The sequence below is a fragment of the Myxocyprinus asiaticus genome, chromosome 16, assembly GCF_019703515.2.
Source record: "Myxocyprinus asiaticus isolate MX2 ecotype Aquarium Trade chromosome 16, UBuf_Myxa_2, whole genome shotgun sequence".
In the NCBI taxonomy this organism is placed as follows: domain Eukaryota; kingdom Metazoa; phylum Chordata; class Actinopteri; order Cypriniformes; family Catostomidae; genus Myxocyprinus; species Myxocyprinus asiaticus.
The window spans coordinates 33,953,579-33,976,682 of NC_059359.1; the positions used below are offsets into that span (position 1 = coordinate 33,953,579).

General features: G+C 35.6%; 1 protein-coding gene across 5 annotated transcripts in view; it reads right to left on the reverse strand.

Annotated features, from left to right (window-relative positions):
* Positions 1-5,037: 5,037 nt before the first annotated feature.
* ncalda (neurocalcin delta a) overlaps positions 5,038-23,104 on the reverse strand; it is an 87,655-nt gene continuing 69,588 nt past the window's right edge. For 4 of the 5 annotated variants that reach the window (XM_051721892.1, XM_051721890.1, XM_051721891.1 and 1 more), the window contains 3 exons: positions 18,303-18,702; positions 13,340-13,445; positions 5,038-7,259 (listed from right to left, as the gene is read on the reverse strand). In XM_051721892.1, coding sequence (XP_051577852.1) covers positions 7,162-7,259; positions 13,340-13,445; positions 18,303-18,680 — 582 coding nt within the window. In that variant the 5' untranslated portion in view covers positions 18,681-18,702 and the 3' untranslated portion in view covers positions 5,038-7,161. The remainder of the gene's footprint in view (positions 7,260-13,339; positions 13,446-18,302; positions 18,703-23,104) is intronic. The other variant, XM_051721889.1, reaches the window with a different exon arrangement.

Consider the following 23,104-nt stretch of genomic DNA (forward strand, 5'->3'; position numbering starts at 1 on the left):
CTCTTTGCTCGGATCTGGGATTTAGCTGGTCTGGCATCAGTTTCTCCTGCATTTCGTGAACAGACCAGTAAAACAGATCAGCAAAACATGGCCAAAAAAAAAAAGAAAAAAAAAAAAAAGTGCTCAGCTGAAACTGTCATGATCATGCTGGAACAAGACTACTGAGTGGTGAGGAAAAACATAATGACTTGCAGTCGTTGGTCATGGGAACAGAAACTAATACCTGACAAGTAAAACTTCATCATTTGCTCCACTAACAGATTCAGATCACTGGCTACAGACCGAACAGAGTTCTTTATCGTTATTAACTTAAATTCAGTACAGGCCTTCAGAGAGAGAGTCACATTTTTTATTTATTTTTTAAAATGTTTTTTTATTTTTTATTTGTCACACACACGTAGCACAAAGGAGATTAAATGCCAAACTGTGCATGTGAAAAATCTATTAAATAATAATAATAATAATAATAATAATAAATTAAATAAAAAAATAAAAATAAATACAAGTTGTAAGACAATCAGTACCATGTCTCCTTCTGCATCCTTATCGCACTTCATGGGACATTTCACAAGGGTGTGGCATGCCTGAGTCCTCAAAAGAAAAATTTCCTGTTTAGACCTGGAGAAGAGCTTCAGCTTCAACCAGTCTGACAGGTAATGATTCTGAATTGTTAGCAAAATGGGAAAGCAGTTTATACAGCGCACACAAACTAAATAGACACTTTCTACCAGTCATACCTGTCCAATAAAGGCTCAAACTTGCACTCTGATAATTTCACATGGAGTATCCTTGTGTGTGTGTGTGTGCGTGTGTGTGTTAATTATTGGATAACATCTTTCTTATGCACCACCTTTTTAAAAATGTTACGATAAGAAATGCTCATCGTCTCTTGCATCTATAACATTTTGAATTGAATTTCATGGGAACATTTCAGTTAAGGCTAATCCTGCTGACTCACATGATTCACATGATGTCATCTTTTGAGTGTGAGAACAACCCCAATCTACTGTTGCAGAATCCAGACTTCACAGCTATAGACTCGTGCCTTCTGAGAATATCAAAAAGTCCAAAACAGTATCACACCCTAATTGTGAATCACTCCATATTTCAAAGATGTGTTAAAGTGACAATGAGTGTTTTAACACAAGCAACAAGATTTGCAGACCTAATTTTTATTAAAACACTTATGTACACTATATAACACATTTAATGTTGGGTTTTATCTATATATGTATATATAAAACCATTTGGATCATATTTTAAAAACAGTATCAATGACAAATTATTAGAAAATGTATTAACCTTATTTTCATGTTTTCCCCATTGTATTGTCAAACACTTTTGAGGAATACTCCTCTTGTGGTAAATAGGCATGGCAAAATTTTATTATACAAAGACAGAAGATACATAGAGTTGCACCAGAGTACCCCTAAAAAGTGTCAGACATGAGTAAGATTTTCTCACTGAGGCCTTTGGTTTAGGCAGAACATCTTAAACACAGCACTCAAACCTTTTCCTTACTCCAAAGAGATGTGAATTCTACATGTGTATGCAAACAAGTTGATAATTATTATGATGACGACATTTTTTAAGAGAGGTATGCTATCTTGCAGTAACAATTTTGTGGGAACAAAGCTGATAAGAACTTGAAATCACTTGATTTTCGAATATATTACTATTCTAAAGCAATTTATCATTTGTATTTTCTATTACAAACTATTACAACAGTCTTCAGTAGTCTTAGTTCTTATGAACCTCTCCAGCAACCACCACAATCCTTCTGTCTGCAATTCCCTAGAAATTTGCTGACATCTTGTGGCTAATGTTATCTTTGAAGGCAAGTTCATTTAAATAGATGAAGAAAAACAAGGATGATTGTAAAAGTAAATAAATCATTGTTCCAATGTACGTACAGTTTGTATAACATAAGGTGTGTTTGAGTCCACTTGTGAAAAAGCTAATATTTAGCATTTTTCTCATTTAACTTTTTTTTTCATTACAAATTAAACCTATCATCATCATTATAACAGTTTGAGTGAAATGTTTAATTGAACAATTTAAATGAGCTTCAGATTTATTTGGTACATCCTCCAGCTTTAACGACAGTATGCACTTGAACAAACTGTAAACCTGATTATCTTTTTATCCTGTATGATTTGAGAATATTCCAAAGAGCATCCTGTGTGCTTCAAATGAAGCAAGAAAACCTGACCTTACAAATTTGATTTGTAAAAGTAATCCATAAGACCCCAGTGGTTATATATGCAGTATGTCTTTTTAAGTGATGCATTCACTTTGGGTGAGAAACAGATCAATATTTAAGTCCTTTTTTACTATAAATCTCCACTTCCACTTTCTGAAAGTTAAAGTAGAGATTTATAGTAAAAAAGGATTGAAATATTGATCTGTTTCTCACCCAAAGTGAATACATCACTTCTGAAGACATGTATTAAACCGCTTGATTCTTATGGATTACTTTTATGCTGCCTTTATGTAATTTTTGGAGCATCAAAGTTCTGGTCACCATTTACTTGCATTGAAAGGACCTACAGAGCTGAAATATTCTTCTAAAAATCTCCATTTATGTTCATCAGAAGAAAGAGTCATACACATCTGGAATGGCATGAAAGTGAGTAAATGATTAGAGAATTTAAATTTTTTGGTGAACTATCTCTTTAAATATGCCTGACTGCATATTCACTGTATAAGGTTTCTTTGCTTAAAATTGCCAAACTTAATTTCCAGGTTTAATTTCGATTTTTAATCAGATTCAGACTTTTGATCCCCACTTTGTGTTTGCTCTTCTTTTTTATGTAGTTTTTGTTATTAAAAGTTTTTATTGATTCTATATAACACACACACACACACATATATATATATATATATATATATATATATATATATATATATATATATATTATATGGAATCAGTAAAAACTTTTTGTACAATTGACAAAGACACACAAACAAACAATAAAACAGAAGAACATTTTTAGAAATACATTTAAAAAAAGTATATGTTCAAAAACAAAAAGGCTACAACATACACATTAAAACAACTTATCTCCCTCCACTGCCCCTCCCTGAGAGCCCTCCAAAGAGGCCAAATAGCTGCCCCACCTCCTGATGAACATATCCATGTTGCCTAGCCTTCTATATGACAACTCTTCCCAAGCTGCCACCCTGCCCATCTCCTCGCATCACTCACGAAACGAGGTGGCTCCAGCTGACTTCCATCCTCTAAGGATAACCTGTCTGCCCACCATAACACCGGCCAGGATCCAATTCTTCATGTACTTATCTCCTACATCAATGGCCGCCCCGTCACCCAAAATACAGAGCCTGGGGCAAAAGGAGATCTGAGTACCCAATATGTCGGCCATAAAATTCTGGACTCTCAACCAGAACTCCTGTATCTTACGACACCCCCAAAAAACATGGGTGGTGTCTCCATCTTCTAAATGGCATCGCCAGCAGGTGGGTGTGTCCTTAAGACCAAGCCTATACAATTTAAAAGGGGTCCAATAAAATCTATGTAGAATCTTAAATTGCATAAGGCGCACCCTTGCATCTCTAGATGCAGACTTGACGTTTTTAAGAATCCTAGCCCACACTCCCTCCTCCAATAACAAATTTAAATCTTCCTCCCATAATCTTTTGAGGGAATTTAAAGCTCCATCCCCCAGACTCTGAATTAGCAGGGAGTAATACACTGATGCCTCATGACCTTTCCCAAAAGCAGCAATCACCACTCCCAGAGTATCTGCCGCACTAGTGGGGTGTGTGCCACTCCCAAAAACACTGCAGAGTAGGTGGCGCAGCTGTAAATACTTATAAAATTGAATCCCAAAATTTGAACCAAATTTTCAAAAGGTCTCAATACTCCACTCTCATATAGGTCACCAAGTGTTGTAACCCCCCTCACAATCCAATCTGACCAACATAAAGGGGACTTATTAATACATAGTTTAGGGTTCTGCCATATGCTAGAGGCAAAATTTAAATAAATGTCAGAATTAAACACTCTGGACACTTTTGTCCATATCGAGTGCAAATGCAAAATAACGGGGTGTGACTTAACTTCTCCGATTAATTTGATCGAAAGGCTATGCAGAGGCGAGATAGGGGCAAGAACTTCCTTTTCAATACAAAACCAGGGAGGGGCTCTCTCAGGTGGAAGCAACCAATGAGCCAAATGTCTGAGACTGAACGCATAATAATAAAACAAAATCTTGGGTAGGCCTAACCCACCTTTGTCAATCGGCCTATGTAATTTACTGAAATTTAACCTGGGATGCTTACCATTCCAAATGAAGGACTTCGCTATGCTATCAAATTGCTTGAAATAAGAGAGGAGGACATCTACAAGGAGAGACTGTAGCAGGTAGTTGAATTTTGGAATATAGTTCATTTTAATAACATTAACCTTCCCAATCAAAGATAAATGTAATGAAGCCCACCTGTCCACATCATTCGAAAAACTTTATATTAAAGGGTCAAAATGAACTCTAACTAAATCACACAAATTTGCTGGGAATAAAATGCCCAAATACTTAATGCCGTTTGTGCCACTGGAAGGCCGTTACTGGACAGTACGCTGTCAAAGCCAAAGCTTCGGATTTAGACCAACTGACTTTGTATCCTGAGAATTTGGAAAAGGAGTTAATAATTCTGTGGAGGCAAGGCATAGAGCTAGTGGGGTCGGAGACACTTTATTTAGTTTTGATGGTCACAGTCTTTGTGGTTTAAGGAAACATTGATAGCGATATCTAATTGTTTACATCAAGTATTGTTCTGAAATCAAAAAGCAATAAAGAATTCACTTGCGTGATTGACCATGAAGCGCTGCCTAAATTGATCTGTGCTGCAGTATCAGCCGCTGGTTATGTGCGAATAGTTTGCATGCAGTGATTGTGAGGAAGGATTACATCAGGAGACTTCATATAAATAAAATACATTGCCTGCTTCTCAGCATGCCAGTGATTTTTACCCCTCTGTGTGCCAATGGTGGCATGGGTGCCATTGGTTGCTGACCCCTGAACTAAATAACACACAGCAACAAGTTTTTTGTTCTCTCCAGATTTAATTTCTGCTCAATATGCTAACCAAAACAAATTCTCAAATCTACAGTCACAAAATACAGATTACCATACAAAATCTACAAAATGCAACAATTACAAACAATTTGTTTGACAAATAACAATTGTACAGTATAAATTTATACAATACTGCTTTCAAATTTTTGGCACCTGACCACATGATATTGTGATACAGAAATGTACGTCAGATGTTTAAAAAAAAAAAAAAAAAAAAAAAAAAAAACCTACATAAAACATGCATAAAACATTGCAGTTTTGATCTAACATTTCAACTTTTACTTTTTTTTTTTTTTTTTTTACAAAACAGCAGTTGTTCAAAGAGTAAAACAAAAAGTAAAACAAAACAAAAACAACAACAACAAAAAAAGGTTCAATTAAAAGTAGAGCAGAACTGAATGCACTGTGGTGAGACATTTGCAGAGACATTCAAGAACATTGAACATCGGCAGAAGTAGAATTGCTCTGTGACTTCAGCATACTTACTGAAAGCAGGACAAAAGATATGAGAACTTTTAGAATTTTAATAATATATTGTATAAAGTAAAACTGAAGCACAGGAGTGCATGGGGTATTTGAAGAAAAATGGGTCATACTCCCAATTACATGTCCATGTTGATTTCAAATGAATATCAATTAATTAGAATGGCAGATTAATATATTAAACAACAGGCATCAACATAATTACATGCCTTTTTCTATATGTTAACAGGTGTATGGGAAGAGCATAAAGTGAAACTCTCCAGCATGTGGTCATTTCAAATGCAAGCAAATTTACTGCAACTGAAGCTTGATTAAAATAAAGCAACAAAGCCATATAAAAATCACTCACCTACAGAAACACTTGTGTGGGTGTATAAGGCAATTCAGTAACTTGATGACGCTCGTGTACAATCCAGTTTTGTATAGCAAATAAAAGTGATTCTAAAATCATACTAACCTTGAATCAAAAAAAGCTTTATTTTTTTTAATAACAAAACGTTCCTAGTCTACTTTCTGCAATAATGCAAACAAGTCATCACGACACTTTTAACCAGGATGTGCAAACAGGGCTGCAACTGATCTTAACCACACATATGCACAATACATGCATACAAATTACACAAATACTCTGGTCCACAAATGCAGATAAAATTGGTGTTACTGTACATGCTTTTACTAAAGACATCAACAAAACTGACTGCTGCAATTTTGCATGCTTGCTGGACATTTCATGTTTTATATTTATATAAAAGCCTACAGTTACTAGAGTGCAAACATTAGAAAACTGGAAAAAGAGAAACAGTAGACTTTGTCGGACTAAAACCAAACTATTCCACACAAAACTGATGTGCGCTTCCTGCACTAGGTAATAAGGCTCTTGATATCGGGTGGGAAATGTAGGGGATCGTCTGTGTACAATAACAAAGACCTATATGCCTGATTGATTGGTCCCGTGTGCTAATAATACTGTGATTTGCCAATAATACATTTGGCTGAGACTAGGACTTTAAAGTGCTGTATTGAGTACCCCAATATTCAAATAACATTGAGGCGTTTTCAATACAAAAACTAGAGTGCCACTACTGTTACCTGTTTGACTGTTAGACATTGACAAGAGATTTTTCTCTTTAGAAGAACGATTCAGGAATCAGATAATAAAAAAAAAATAAAATAAAAAAAATAATGAAAAATCTTTCCTCTTTTTAATCACTATTAAATGTTCCTTTCTTGGTCAAATTTAAGAAAATATATACTAAAATAAAACTAATGAAATCAGAAATCATTCTTGACTATGTGTCTAACATGATATGAAACCTGTTTCCTAATCAGGAAGTGATTTGAGCTCAGATAGATGCTCCTATCACAGGCCTGCAGACCTGGTGCAGCTCCCTATAGAGATAATACCACCGATAACTGTGTGTGTGTGTCTCTATATCTGGCCAAGCTCAGTCTGATGGGACCCAGATGCCCTACTCTGGAAAAAGAATGGACCCTTCATTTCCTTGCGAGTGGAAGGTGTGACTATATCAAAAACTAAATTAAAACCCATAAATAAATAAAATGAAAGCATGAGACACAGATCTCAGAACTGTCCTGCACTGCTGGGGTCACACTGTAGCAGACGCACGATGGATGGGTCACTTTTTGCCCCTTTGATGAACTCCTCCAGAGACAGTTTCCCTACAATGAAACAGAAGATGACACAGACTCTTAGAAAAATCATATTATTTAAACAAGAAAAATGATGGCAAGTTTTCAGATTTCTGGCTCAATTTGTGTTAAAAACAGAATCAACCTGTGAAAACGAGAAGAGCAAAAAAAAGTGTCTGGAAAAAAATGAGAACTTAGTCTTTCTGTTAAATCTGATAAAGCTGAAAGTCTTCTTGTTAAAAACAACAACAAAAAAAAAAAAAAAAAAACACGAAGGCAAGTGAACTTTAGATTAAATTATCAAGGTATGGTCTAACTCTTTTCAGCTAGAATCTAGATACATTGAAATCTTGTGTATTAACTCAAGGCTATAATATAAACACTTTTAATGTCTATAAAAATGTTCAAATTGAACTGAACAAAAAACAGAACCATATGATTTTCATGACTTTCGGTTTTGTTAACGGTTCTTGAACGTACGTTTTCCGCAAAAGCGAACACCAGAGTAAAAGTACTCTTAATGGTGTTTCCTGCAGTGTTATTCAATGCTACTCTGGCCCTTCTACTGAACCTACAGCACGAAACACACTTTGCGACCAGTGCAGCCCAATAATTAGCTAAATTAAGCTTGTACTTTCACATGCCCAAAACAGCAATGTACAATATCAGTCAGCAGGTGGCACTGATGCATTTTTAATGTCAAAAGGGGAGCCAATGAAATGTGAAGAATCAAAAGGACTTTTGATATTGGGATACACAGCAGACACCAATTCCCCAAGTGAGGAGCAATAACATCTACAGGAACTGTTCCTCTGATTTTTAATGTAATAACATTTTCCAGAGCACTCTGTGTTAAAGGAATATTCTGGGTTCAATACAAGTTAAACTCAATCGACAACATTTGTGGCATAATGCTGATTACCACAAAATATTATTTTGTTTCCCCCTTAAAAAAAAAAAAAAAAAAGAAGCCAAAATCTAGGTTACAGTAAAGGACTGTCATGGTTTTGGGTTTTAATTGTCATCATGGAAGTGAACGGGGCCTAACCATAAACGTTAAAATACTCGCATTTTAATGTTTTAATAGTATTGCAACAAGACGTAAACAATATGCGTGTAACATGATTTTAATGTGATAAAATCACCCATCAACCTTTTCTGTGTAAAGTTATAGCCAATTTTACAACTTTGTTGCCATGTAAACCCTGTAATCTCAGTAAACAATGATATAAATAACTTTACAGCACAAGTAATACACAAGTTTTAACAGAAGAATTAATGTAAGTGCTTTTATAAAATTATAAACTTGGTGGTGGTGGTGTAGTGGACTAAAGCACTGAACTGGTAAGCAGAAGGTTGTTGGTTCAATCCCCACAGCCACCACCATTGTGTCCTTGAGCAAGGCACTTAACTCCAGGTTGCTCCAGGGGGATTGTCCCTGTAATCAGGGCACTGTAAGTCGCTTTGGATAAAAGCATCTGCCAAATGCATAAATGTAAATGTAAATAAACTTCACATTTCTGCCTTTAAACCCTCCAAAAATTGGCCCCATTCACTTGCATTGTAAATGCCTTACTGTAGCCTCCATTTTTGCTTGTTTTTTTAAGAAAAGGAGGGATGAGTCAAAATAATGTTTTTGAGTGAGTTTAACTTGTATTGAACCCGGAATATACATTTAAGCCCTGCAGCAATTTAGTTTGAGTGGACCCAGTGTATGTGTATTGTAGTGTTTGCTGTTTTGCAATTTCCCCACAGTGATCAATTATACAAAAAAGGAAGAAAAACCACCACACACCTGATAGATTATCAGAGGGTGTGGGGGAAAAAACACGTAAATAAACAATAAAAAAAAAATCTCTCTCACACTGTGATTGCTGGTTTTATAAAACCTGATGAAGGTCGCATGACCGAAACGTTGTAATAATAAATTAATAAATATTATTTGCAAGCAGAAGCAGTGTGCAGGATATTTTTTCTCGTTTATTTTTCCACAGAGATCAATAAATTATCTGTCTGAATTATCGGTCCCCTCTTTTCTTTATACATTATCGTTTTAGTTTTTAATCATCTTTCATACACGGCCCTCACAGCTTAAGTTAATGGTCATACGTAAACTGTGTTCGCTAATGGGGCTCTTCAACCCACTCATTAATCAGAGATCCTTTAATATAATGATGCATTTAAAAAAGTTTTGTTAGAGTACATGAAAAAGCACAAACATACTTAACACACACACAAAAAAAGCACTAATACAACCACATAAGTTCATTTAAAGCTGACGAGTGTAATCTTTTCACCCCGAGTTTACATGCAGAATCAACTACAAGTGAGCCATTTGTATTTTTTTTTTCTTTTTTTTTTTTTTCTCTCTCTCGGACTTTAACAAATTTCCAAAATGAATGCACAGAAATAAATAACAATAAAAGCATTAAATTTAAAAGGAAAACAAAGAATAGACCAAAAAGGTCTATGCTAAAGCTTTAGCTTTATGCCTACCCTTTTTACGTAACATATACTAATAGGCATCCCTTTCACTACTATATTTAGACTATTCAAAGACAAAACAGTAGCAAAACAAAGGTTCCAAATATTTCATACAAAAATAATTATCATACCTCAGTTATATTTTTGTTTACCACCTTATTTAAAAAAAAATATATAAAAAAAAAAATAATAATTTGCAAATGGAACTTCACATTCTTAATTCCTTGTCGCAACTATTCCACAAGTTTGACAGATATACACTACGGTTTAAAAGTTTGGGGTCACTTGCCTGAAATGTTTCTCATGATCTTAAAAATCTTTTGATCTGAAGGCGTATGATTAAATGTTTGAAATTAGTTTTGTAGACAAAAATATAATTGTGCCAACATATTAATTTAATAAAAAATAATAAAAATTTGTTTTTGAAATGGATAACTTGGACCGAATAATTAAGAAAAACAGCCTCTAAGTGCCCGGCATATACATTTGTGCTCAAAAGTTTGCATACCCTGGCAGAAATTGTGAAATTTTGGCATTGATTTTGAAAATATGACTGATCATGCAAAAAAACTGTCTTTTATTTAAGGATAGTGATCATATGAAGCCATTTATTATCACATAGTTGTTTGGCTCCTTTTTAAATCATAATGAAAACAGAAATTACCCAAATGGCCCTGATCAAAAGTTTACATACCCTTGAAAGTTTGGCCTTGTTACAGACACACAAGGTGACACACACAAGTTTAAATGGCAATTAAAGGTTAATTTCCCACACCTGTGGCTTTTTAAATTGCAATTAGTGTCTGTGTATAAACAGTCAATGAGTTTGTTATCTCTCAAGTGGATGCACTGAGCAGACTAGATACTGAGCCATGGGGAGCAGAAAAGAACTGTCAAAAGACCTGCGTAACAAGGTAATGGAACTTTATAAAGATGGAAAAGGATATAAAAAGATATCCAAAGCCTTGAAAATGCCAGTCAGTACTGCTCAATCACTTATTAAGAAGTGGAAAATTCAGGGATCTCTTGATACCAAGCCAAGGTCAGGTAGACTAAGAAAAATTTCAGCCACAACTGCCAGAAGAATTGTTCGGGATACAAAGAAAAATCCACAGGTAACCTCAGGAGAAATACAGGCTGCTCTGGAAAAAGACGGTGTTTCAAGGAGCACAATATGACGATACTTGAACAATAATGAGCTACATTGTTGAGTTGCCAGAAAAAAGCCTTTACTGCGCCAATGCCACAAAAAAAGCCCGGTTACAATATGCCCGACAACACCTTGACATGCCTCACAGCTTCTGGCACACTGTAATTTGGAGTGACGAGACCAAAATAGAGCTTTATGGTCACAACCATAAGTGCTATGTTTGGTGAGGGGTCAACAAGTCCTATAGTGAAAAGAATACCATCCCCACTGTGAAGCATGGTGGTGGCTCACTGATGTTTTGGGGGTGTGTGAGCTCTAAAGGCACGGGGAATCTTGTGAAAATTGATGGCAAGATGAATGCAGCATGTTATCAGAAAATACTGGCAGACAATTTGCATTCTTCTGCACGAAAGCTGCTCATGGCACGCTCTTGGACTTTCCAGCATGACAATGACCCTAAGCACAAGGCCAAGTTGACCCTCCAGTGGTTACAGCAGAAAAAGGTGAAGGTTCTGGAGTGGCCATCACAGTCTCCTGACCTTCATATCATCGAGCCACTCAAACGTGATATCTCAAACGTACGGTTCATGCAAGACGACCAAAGACTTTGCATGACCTGGAGGCATTTTGCAAAGACGAATGGGCAGCTATACCACCTGCAAGAATTTGGGGCCTCATAGACAACTATTACAAAAGACTGCATGCTGTCATTGATGCTAAAGGGGGCAATACACAGTATTAAGAACTAAGGGTATGCAGACTTTTGAACGGGGTCATTTCATTTTTTTCTTTGTTGCCATGTTTTGTTTTATGATTGTGCCAATCTGTTATAACCTACAGTTGAATATAAATCCCATAAGAAATAAAAGAAATGTGTTTTGCCTGCTCACTCAAGTTTTCTTTAAAAATGGTACATATATTACCAATTCTCCAAGGGTATGCAAACTTCTGAGCACAATTCTATATGGGAACTCCTTCAATACTGTTTAAAAAGCATCCCAGGGTGATCCCTCAAGAAGTTGGCTGAGAAAATGCCAAGTGTACATTTCAGCAAATTCTAGGCAAAGGGTGACTACTTTAAAGATGCTAAAATATAACAGTTGTATTTTTTGGGGGATTTTTTTAGTCACAACATAATTCCCATATTTCCATTTCTATTATTCCATAGTTGTGATGACTTTTCTATTATTCTAAAATGTGAAAAAAATAATTAAAAAAAAATAAAGAATGAGTAAGTGACCCTAAACTTTTGAATGGTAGTGTACATCTATTTTTTATATTTGTTCTTAACCTTGTTTTTTTTTTTTTTAAATACATATTCCCCTAAATTCATACTGACTCTCTCTTATTTCAAACAACCTCTGAATACACAAAGGAAGTAACTTATTTTGTGCTTTGTACAATATCTGTGCAGTTTTAAGATCAAGTAGATCAAAAAATTTGAAAGCATGTAATTTAATAATTTATTAAATTATTATATTATTAAGTAATTATATAATCTTCCCGGAGCAATATAAATTAGTGTTATCAGCAAATAGAACAAATTTTAGGAATTTTGACACTTTATATATATAATTTATATACAGTATAAACAGTCTGGGGCCTATCACTGAACCTTGTGGAACCCCACAAGTAACTTTCGATAAATCAGATTCAACATTATTTATTCGTACATATTGATATTTGTCATCAAGGTAACTTGTTAGCCATGAATAAGCAATCCCTCTAATACCATATCTCTCCAGCTTCTTCATTAATAAGCCGTGATCAATAGCATCGAATGCTTTTTTAAGTCTATAAACACCCCCACGGTATATTCCTTGTTGTCCACTGCAGTAGAAATCTATTCTACCAGTTCCATCACTGCAATTGAATGGACCCATTTGCTCCGAAGCCATACTGATGTTCACTCAATAAATTGTGTTTTTCTATGAAATTATCAAGCCTTTGCACAAATAGTTTTTCTAAAATTTTTGAGAACTGGGAAAGTATAGAAACTGGTCAATAATTGGAGAATATCTACACTTTTATAAATAGGAATTACTTTTGCTATTTTCATTTTGCTGGGAAATATACCTGTTCTGAAGGATTGATTGTGTTAATGGTTTTACTATACATTCTATAATATTTTTTACTAATAACATGTCAATATCAGTCCAATCTATGGAATGTTTATTCATAAAATTATTAACAATGTCAAGTATTTCTTTTCATCAAATGAAAGACTTTGGCAGTATCAAAACATTCCTGTTTGAATGAGCATCCTGTCTAGCCAAACATAGCAACATTGGCTCGACCAATGGAGTGAGTTTAGGGTAGGACTATCTGTTTGAGTTTTCTGGAATCTATTTGAACACAGTGAATATTTTTGCAATTTCATTTTGAGGACTCGAGTGGCACAGAAATTACACACTTCAGCTTTAAAATTTAGAGCATCTAACAATAAAAAAAAAAAAAAAGAAAAAAAAAAGTTTACCATCTCGGTTGGTGTCCATTTGTCTGAAGATCTTCTCTGTTCTCTTCTCAGGCGTGGACTCATCCTCTGGCATCTTCATCACTGATGACACCATCTTATAAATCGCCTGGGGCAGACACAATACACAAAAGGTTTAATCCATCAAAGGTGACAATTATATATTAATCAAAACATGATAACAAAACAGTGATAAGAAATATAAATACCCCTCTAACAGTATTTCATCATTATCACATGTGTAAAATGTGTTGCAGAAAAGCTCCACACACACATCAATGACCATGGATCCAGCAGAACTATGTAAACAAGCTGTAAACCCTTAACAAGAGATAGACCAATGATTGGTTCGACCGATATTTTTAGCCGATATTTACACTTTTCTACCTAATCGGTTATCGGTTTCTTTAATATCGGGTTTACCGATAAAGTTGGACACAAAAGATTATACATTTTAAATATTAACTGAGGGGCTTTGAACAAGTGTTTTCTGCAACTAAAACTAAATTCTCTGTAGACTGTGTGCAATATTAGTTTTGTAAAGTAGTTCACCAGAGGTTTGTAAGGATGTCAAATAAAAATTTAAAATTAGAATATTCGTTGAATTTAAGATAAAAATGCACATTCGAATACTAAAACTGTGTATTTGAATTTTGATTGTGCACCAAGCACTGACGATGACTTCAGACCTATCGCATTCTTGTGCTAAAAAAGGCTAGATGCAGCGTAACAAATACAGTTCAACAGAACGTAGGTGTCTCGAGACACATTTTTAAAGGTTGAAGTTCTTTTTAACTTGACACGGCACCTAAAAAACACAGCGCTCTTGTATGAGATGCTGAATAAATCACACAACATGGCAAAACTGTCAAAGATGCTTGTCTAGTGCATGTTTGCATTGAAATGACAATTGGAAAACTGTGTAGATGGATACAAAAACATTCACTGTGAACAGCCCCTTATGAGGAGGTCTTGGCCATTGCATCTCACTCTCTTTATCAGCGTTTCTCAGATTAAGTAATGGGTTTTAAAACACTTTGTCAGGAAAGGAGTTTAATTTGGAAATGCTCCATCTGTATGATCACATATTTCAGCTTAATACCACTACTATCTGGGAATAATGCTACAGTACATCAGTCTTGGTTAAGTTACAAAAAAAAAAAGTAATCTACTACAAATTACTAACTACTCCTCTAAAATTAGAATCCAATTACTGATTACTTCACTGAAAAAGTAATCACATCACTAATTACTTTACTTTTAAGTTACTTTCTAAACCACAATTTTTTTTTGTCTTTCCGCTCAAGACAAAATAATTTATATTTCCTCCTCGTTCATTGTCGCACACCCTTCAGCTGTCACAGAAACGTAAACAGACATACGCATGAACATATGACTTCAAATTTTTATTGTATTATGAATAAATAATATATATATATATATATTTTAGAAATAATTCTAACCAAAGAAATGTACTTAAAAGTAATTCGTTTCATAATGCACAGGCTTTGCTGTCAGAGGTATGGGAAATAAACAGTAATGGCTAAACACTCAGAAAAAAGGAAGAGTCCCAGCACATGACTGACTGTAGAGAACACACAGATTCCACATCTTATCTTAAACTCTGCTGACAAAAATGCAGCAGGTAATATTATATAGCCTATTGCACTTTTCATGCAAATAAATGTTAAAAACAACGTTTCCATGCTGATGCGCACCTAGTGTTAGCAGAACTGGGACTTCACGTTTGAATGGACTCTACCGCATTGCAATTCTTTAGATCTTGCTTTGTAATTTAACTGATTTTGCAAGCATTTCGGGAAAAAAAACTGCACAAATAAAATTTTTGCAGTGCTTCTGTGAATTACCATCATGCTTTAGACAGGCACTAATGTCACTCATACAGCCCACCGTGTACAAAAAGACAGATAAAATCCAACTGCACCTCATGTTCATGTTTTCATTCACTGAATGAATCTATATCACTAAATCAACTATAAAGGGTGTTTAGCAGGAAGGGATATGAGTGTATTGTTAAAGGCTTCAGAGAGATGAATACAGTGTTCATTTTTCACAGTTTTTTGGTTTTAGTCATAGTTTTAGTCTTTTGACGAAAATGTCCTTAAAATTGTTCAATATTTCTTCATCTCATTTTTATTCGTTTTAGTCTGACAAGTCTGACAAAAATGACATCATTTTAGTCAACGAAAATAAAATCTTTTAATTGATGACGATGTGCAAAATGGACAAAAAAAAAAGAAGAAAAAAAAGTGTCAAACTGTACAGACCAAACTTTAATCAAATATTCAAACATTTAGGAAAAAAAATGTATAAACATTTTCTAATTTAAAAATGTATCAAACATATAACTATACATAGCCTACTGTCCTTGTTAAAAAAAAAACTTAAAAAAAAACTGAGCTCCTAAAATAATAATGACCAGTAGTATTAGCTACTTGTACTCTGAATTCTTCATACTTCAGAGACTTATTCATTTTTAGTGAAAGGATATTACATTGCGTATAGCGTTTCTTACGGAAACAGTGTATTTACAATGCAAGTTATGCAATGCAAATTACACATATTCTGACTAGCATCATTTAGTTCAAGTTCACAGGTTCATTCGCTTCACTGTGCAGATGTAAGTTGTTATATTACATATATGTTGTGGATATAGGCTACTATAGTGATTAAAATCATGTATAAATAGGATGTGTTTGAATGAGGTATTTACCCCAGTTCATTTTGCCTGTGTTCAACTCACGCAGCACAAGTGAAGAAATCCCAATTATTAATGGGTTAGATGAATTGATATCTAATATCTTCTTCTATATACAGACTCTATAGGTGTTTCTTCTCCTTTTCATATCTTGCACTGTTAATATCTTGCAGTATAATTTACGTCAATAGTATGATTTTTAATAAAATAGTTTAATTATCGTCATGATGTGCCTTTTTCGTCTCATCTTTGTTATCGTTGATGAAATAAAAAAAAATAATTTGTCAACGAACGTTTTCATCAGTGATTTTGTTGACGAGATTAACACTGGATGAACAAAGGCTGTTACAGCTCACTGCAATTGCATCTGTATGTCTCTATTAATTCTTTCCCTTAACCTTGCGCACACATCTAAGAAAAAAGTAGTATGTTCTGTAAAGTGAAGCTCTCCTGTGGAGTGTTATTGAGTCTAGACTCTACAGATGGAACGCTTTACAGACCTTCAGCCGTGTTCCTCTTTAGTGCACTATACTTGGCTGTCCTTTATTGAATGATGAAAAACATTAAGCATATAACTAGATTTACCTCAGGCAAGCCATGCATCAAAATAAAACAATGACATTAAGATATTAGGGGTGCTGCATATTGTGAAGCATAATAATCATGGGTGACAAAGCAAATTTCTACCATGGCATCGGTAAATGAGAATTTCTGTTTTTGTGTGATTCTGCATCTAAGCCTCTTGGTGTCAGTGGAACAAACAAATATTACTGAGTGAACCGAAGCATAAATATGTCATAATTACATTGACTTTTTGGTGGGAATGAAGAATGTGGTGTATGAAATAAGTGCATTTACATGCACACCATACGCTGATAAGGACCAAAAATTCTGACAATGCAAGAAAACCGCATTAGACATGAAATCATCAGGTTGTCCTCTGCACTTGTCACAACCTCCTTCAACATAAATTGTCACAACATAAATAGGTATTCATTCACTTAACGTTAAAAAAGTTAGCCTTTTTTGTCCAACTTAATTGGTAAAGCCGATATTAAAGAACCGATAACTGAAAAGTTTAAATATTGGTCAAACCGATTATCTCTTTACTATTGCTGGTTGGTTTTTGATTAAACTGTTTAGGTACTTACACTAATAAAAGAACATTTAAGGTGCTTACATGACTACACAAGTTATTTACTTATTTAGCATAATTAATTTAAGAATGCGTATGTAAAGGCAATCAAAGTAACTTAATTTAAAACCTTTAATGTGTTCATCAAAAATATATATTTTTTTAATAGAATTTGCTGGTTTTCCCCTCTAAACATTCACTCTCTTGTATGTTGCAGCTAAAATTACAGTTAAGTTAAAAAGAAGTCTCTGCAGACCTCAAACTTGGTTTGGTTTGGACAGGGACTCAAGATGTGAGCAATCAAAAATAATTCTAGAACTGAGGCAAAATAGTTGCTAAGTAAATCCAGGCCAATTACACAGACAGCTAACAGAAATAACCATGTGAAGTGCATTTTGATGAAAGCCTGTTTGTCATAGACAGAAATAAGACTTGGGCCCTCTCTTTACAGCAAGGAGCTTCCTGACAGTCTAACACTATGGATATCCTTGCTGCTAACACTATATTCTGCAAGTGAGAAATAACAACATATGCGATGTGAGAATTGGGTAGCAGGACTGGGTTAGGCTCTCTTCTGTGTCTCCTGTATTGTGATCTGTTGCTATTTAAGGGCAGAAAAACATACTCGGCACAAGTTTGCAAATGAGAGCATTTCGCCAATGCAACACCCGCATACACTCTTAATGTGCGTTTGTTGGTCTGGCGGTAACAAGTCAACTTCAAATGTCTTTGCTATTAAACAAGATGTGTCATTTAAACAAGTAATTTGCTATAAACATACTGACTTGAACCAACTTGCTCTCAAGATTTTCTTTAAACTGCTATTCCGCCATAACTTTAGTTGATCTAAAAGAAAAAACTAACCATAGAAGCAGATAGTGCACGCTAATTCCGGCTATAGCACCCTTTGCGGAAAAGCTGAGAGTGCAGCACGTACTTGCGTTATGAATTGTGGTCAGAAAGCAACAATGCATGAAATCAAGCTTGCATAGCTAGAAACATCTGCATTCACTTGCGCGAGGTACGTTTCTGGCTTAAGACTTCAACACTTAGGCAAGAAGATTTAAAATGGAGTGCAAACATTATTGCTTATACGTATAAGGTTTAGGTACCTGCACGATCTCAAGCATCTCTGACTTGCTGATATATCCGTTTCCATCCAAATCATACATGCTAAACGCCCACTTGAGCTTCTGTTCCAGCTTCCCTCGTGACGTGACACTCAGTGCAATTATGAACTCCCGAAAGTCTATTGTGCCATCGCCGTTTGCGTCAAAAGTACGGAAAACATGCTCAGCAAATTTCGAGGCGTCACCATAAGGGAAGAAGTTTCCGTAGATTTTCTTAAACTCCTCCATGGAGAGGTTGCCGCTAGGACAGTCCCGTAGAAAGCCCTTATACCATTCCTGGATCTCGTGCTCTGTGAAGTCTGTGCTCTCCAGCAGGTCCTGCATCACCTCAGGGCGGAGCTTACTGTTCTGCTTCCCCATAGTTTCGTTTCACGAGACAGCGCTGGTAAAAGGGGGAAAAAACATTCAGTATGAATAGATAGCTCTGACGTTTCAGTCTTATTTGTGAGAAAACTGCATGGAAGGGACAGTGGTTTAGTGTTTGTTAGCAAAAGGGAAGTGGTGAGAGGTCCAGAGTTAAGATCTAGACTTCAGATTTGGAATATAAAATTTACTTCATGAAGTGACATTACAATATATGGCCAAAATTACTGTGTGTGGACAAGTTTTAGGCTACTTAAGAGGTTTGGCTATTCCAGTAATTGAAAACAGTGAAACAAAATCTTAATGCTACACCATACAATGACATTTCAGATAATTCTGTGTGCATCAATCTTTATTGGAACAGTCTGGTGTAGAAAAACTTGACTAGGCAGCTCTAAGCCTAGACTTCAACTCCTGAACACAACTTGGATGAATTTTAAGTTCCTCCACCCCAGACTCAGCAACTCACTTTTGGGATATGGACTTCACATTGTGCACAGGGACATTATAATGCAAAAAAGAAAAATGCCCTCCCTAAACTGTTGCAACATAGTTTATGTCACCGTGTTGTGCAGCAAACCTGTTATTTAGAGCGGGTTATGCACACAGGCAATCTTTTCAAAGATGCATTGTGGTACTAATAATCTCAATTTACTATAACACAATAAAAAGGAAATTTTTCAAGAAACAAAGTGCCATTATTTCCATTTTAATTTTGTACATATAATACCCAAGCTATATACAGGAAGATGGTTTTTGAGTTATATCCATCCATGTGATTTTGCAGAGTTACATACAATGGCTCTGCTTGCAATAAATCCATAAAAGATGGAGGAAGAACTCTTGAATAAGGCTTAGCTTACACATTTAGGTCATGAAGACCACTTTCTTTGTACTGGCTTCAAGTTCTAATACAGACATACATTTTCCAACTGTGCAGTAGTTATGCAACTCACTCCATTCTCATTCTCAGAAGCACACATGACGAAAATCCAACACAAGCCACAATCAAATTAGAGCAACTTTTACTGACAATTTAAACTACATAAATTTACACTCAATGAGCACTTTATTAGGAACACCTGCACACCTACTTATTCATGCGATTATCTAATCATCCAATCATGTGGTAGCAGTGCAATGCATAAAATAATGGAGATATGGGTCAGGAGCTTCAGTTAACCTTTTCGCACGCAAGTTACTCCTGTACTGATGGAGCCCCCAGCGCGAGTTCTTTAATGTGCACTGTAATTAAAAAAAATCTTAACTTACACTTCACAGCAGATGCACTGATGGACAGATTATATCACTGCAGGTGCACTAAAGGTCAGAATATATATTATCAAACATATGTGGTTTTTAGATGTTTTTAATGATTGATTATGATAGATAAGATGCGATCAAGAATGCGTTTTCCGGCTATGTGCGTCGCCATATTGTTTTCATGCAATGCGACGCAACATGGGACTCTGAGTTCATGATAGAAGCCTTTCCATTTTCCCAGCACCGGAAGTGGTTAGAATGAGTGACGGACAGAATGGGAGAAGGCTCAAGTGGACTGCCTAGTTTGTATTTGTTTGATGTCAGAAAACATGGCAGGCATCGCTGCATCAAAACAGTGCGCTCCAACGGTAACCGCTTTAAACTTTTATTTAGTGATTGTTTGAATGTTTGTAACATAGAAAAATAAAGATACTGTGATGTTGAAAAGACTATTTGAGAAGCTGGTTCATTATGACAACCGCTTCAGTCCCTCTTTTGCTGGTTAACAGCAGCACAAATGTAGATCAAAGCAGTTTAATCATCTGCCTCTGAGACCAGCATAGCGTAATGTTCACATCAACCATCAGAATGGAGAAAAAATTTGATCTCAGTAATTTCGACCGTGGCATGATTGTTGGTGCCAGACGTGCTGGTTTATTCTGTAACTGCTGATCTCCTGGAATTCTCACGCACAACAGTCTCTAGAGTTTACTCAGAATGGTGCCAAAAACAAAAAACATCCAGTGAGCGGCAGTTCTGCTGACAGAACGACTTTGTTGATGAGAGGTTTACAGAGAATGGCCAGATTGGTTCGAGCTGACAGAAAGGCTACGGCAAATCAGATAACCACTCTGTACAATTGTGGTGAGCAGAATAGCATCTCAAAATGCACAACAAGTTGAACCTTGAGGCGTGTGGGCTACAACAAGAGATGACCACGATGGGAACTTTAATAGGATCATAGTGTTCCCAATAAAGTGCTCAGTGAGTGTATACCCAACAACAGAATGTGAAAATTCTAAATTGTGAAGCCATACACAAAATTTAATTGCTCAATAATCCATTCTCCGTAGCAGCTTCATCATTACTTAATGATCACCACAATGATCTAGAGCTTTGTAATGATATGAGAAGACATCTCGCTGGAGTCATTAGGTATATTACATATACTGTTCAAGGAATATGAACCGATTTTACAGGACCAGATGCCTCCTATCATACAAACACCGCTCCCTCAAGATGTTCCCTTTGTGCATAATAATAATATCCCCATACACACAACAGAAAAATTAAAAAAATGTTATGAACACATTGCACTGTCTCTCAAATCATCAGTTCTAAACATTATTGAACCTTTAAGAGACATATTGGAGTACAGAAGATTGTACAATATACTTCCAGCTCCACATCTCAAAGCACTGCAGAAACATGTTTTCATGAAAACGGTGCAGTATCAAACTACACGTTTCAGGACATAGAAGAATGAAGGGCCAGAATACAAATAAAAAGGTGACAAAACCAGATCAACAAAAATCATCAAAATGGTGATTTATCTAAAGAGGACAACATATAACATATGATATCTAGAAAATATAAATATATCTGGTAATGGATAAAAATAGCAAAACGAAATGAAAAATGTATCCATTTGATAGGTCATTCATAATCCCCAGCTGTAGACCCTCCACTCAGACCGGAAGGTCTGGAGAGCATCAGATGTTACGTGACATCTGATAAAAAGTGTCTCAATTTTTCAGTCAGGTGATGGCTCTTTGGATTAATCGGTCAACTTTAAGACTGAAGTTGTTGGGACACATACACAAACAACATACAATGTAAAAAAACAAGACTTTAAAACTTTTAAAGGAACTGCATGCATTGTGTGTACTGAAGCTGGGAGGTGAAAGTTAGGGCAGAAGAGGAGATAGTGCTCACTGTTTGATTAGAACTGGAATGAGGCTCTTCAAACTTGAACACATGAAGATCGGAAACTGCTTTTCTGAATTAACCACGCAAGTACATTACAGTACATCCTGTCCTAACTATTTGGTTTCATGTGGGAAAAAAAAAAAAAAAAAAAAAAAAAAAGAAAAGTCTACTGTTACTGCAGTTTCAACTTGGAACAGGTGAGGTGTAGCAAAATAGGACTTTAAAGCACGATCACACAACAGGTGCTAGGTTAGAGGAAAATAATAGTGCCCTCTTTACAGATAGATAAAAGGCTACTGGCATATTGAAACTTCAGTTTACCCACCACTGGTACATTTGGAAAACCAATCTATCAGTTTTCTGTGGATTATAGTTGTTGTAATGTAAGGCAAATAAATTATTCAATGAACTATTCTGAAGATAGCTGCAGCCACTCCAAAACGCATTAAAGAACAATGGAAACATCTCACTAGATCGATGTTGCAATGCATTAAGGACACATCAAAGTGAACGCTCTACACAGTTTATTTTGTCTTGTTAGCAGGAGCCAGAGCAAGCAGCGCAAAATAGAACGGGGCATCTGTTTACTGTCGTCATGACAAGATGTGACGGACGCATCCAGTGTAGACAGCATCACTGATTATAAAGGGAGCTATTTGCTTTTGTCACAACGTACCGTACCGTTCACGTTTGATGTAGACAGGGTGTAATGATTAGACAGAATTCCCTCTCCATAGGGCTGAAAGGGAGGTTTTGGGAGTAAAACATGGTTTTCTGTGAACTGCAGCTTTAGACCGTTCACAACTGAGAACACTGATTCAACCATTTAAATATGAGTAACATTTTCAAGCAGCCCGTTCAAGGTTGTGTTCTGAGTTCTAGAACAGCAGTTCCCAACTGGCTTTTCTTCAGAATCCATATTTAGCCCAACATTGGACATCAAGTGGCAACCCAACTCAATCTCGTGTCATATATACATTATATTTATATAATGTATATATGACACAAAATATAATTTCTCACTGATTTGTGTGCATACAACTATTCTTCTTTGAATAATGAATATTATTGTTATATGTAATTTTTATGTAATTTGTGTCCTTCTCTATTTCCTGATACACATAGACTCTTGATAACTTTGTTACTTTAGTAATATATGTGAATGCCAGTATACCATATAAAAAGGCAATGTCTATAACCTTTAGCAAACATTTGTATATTTTTAAGTC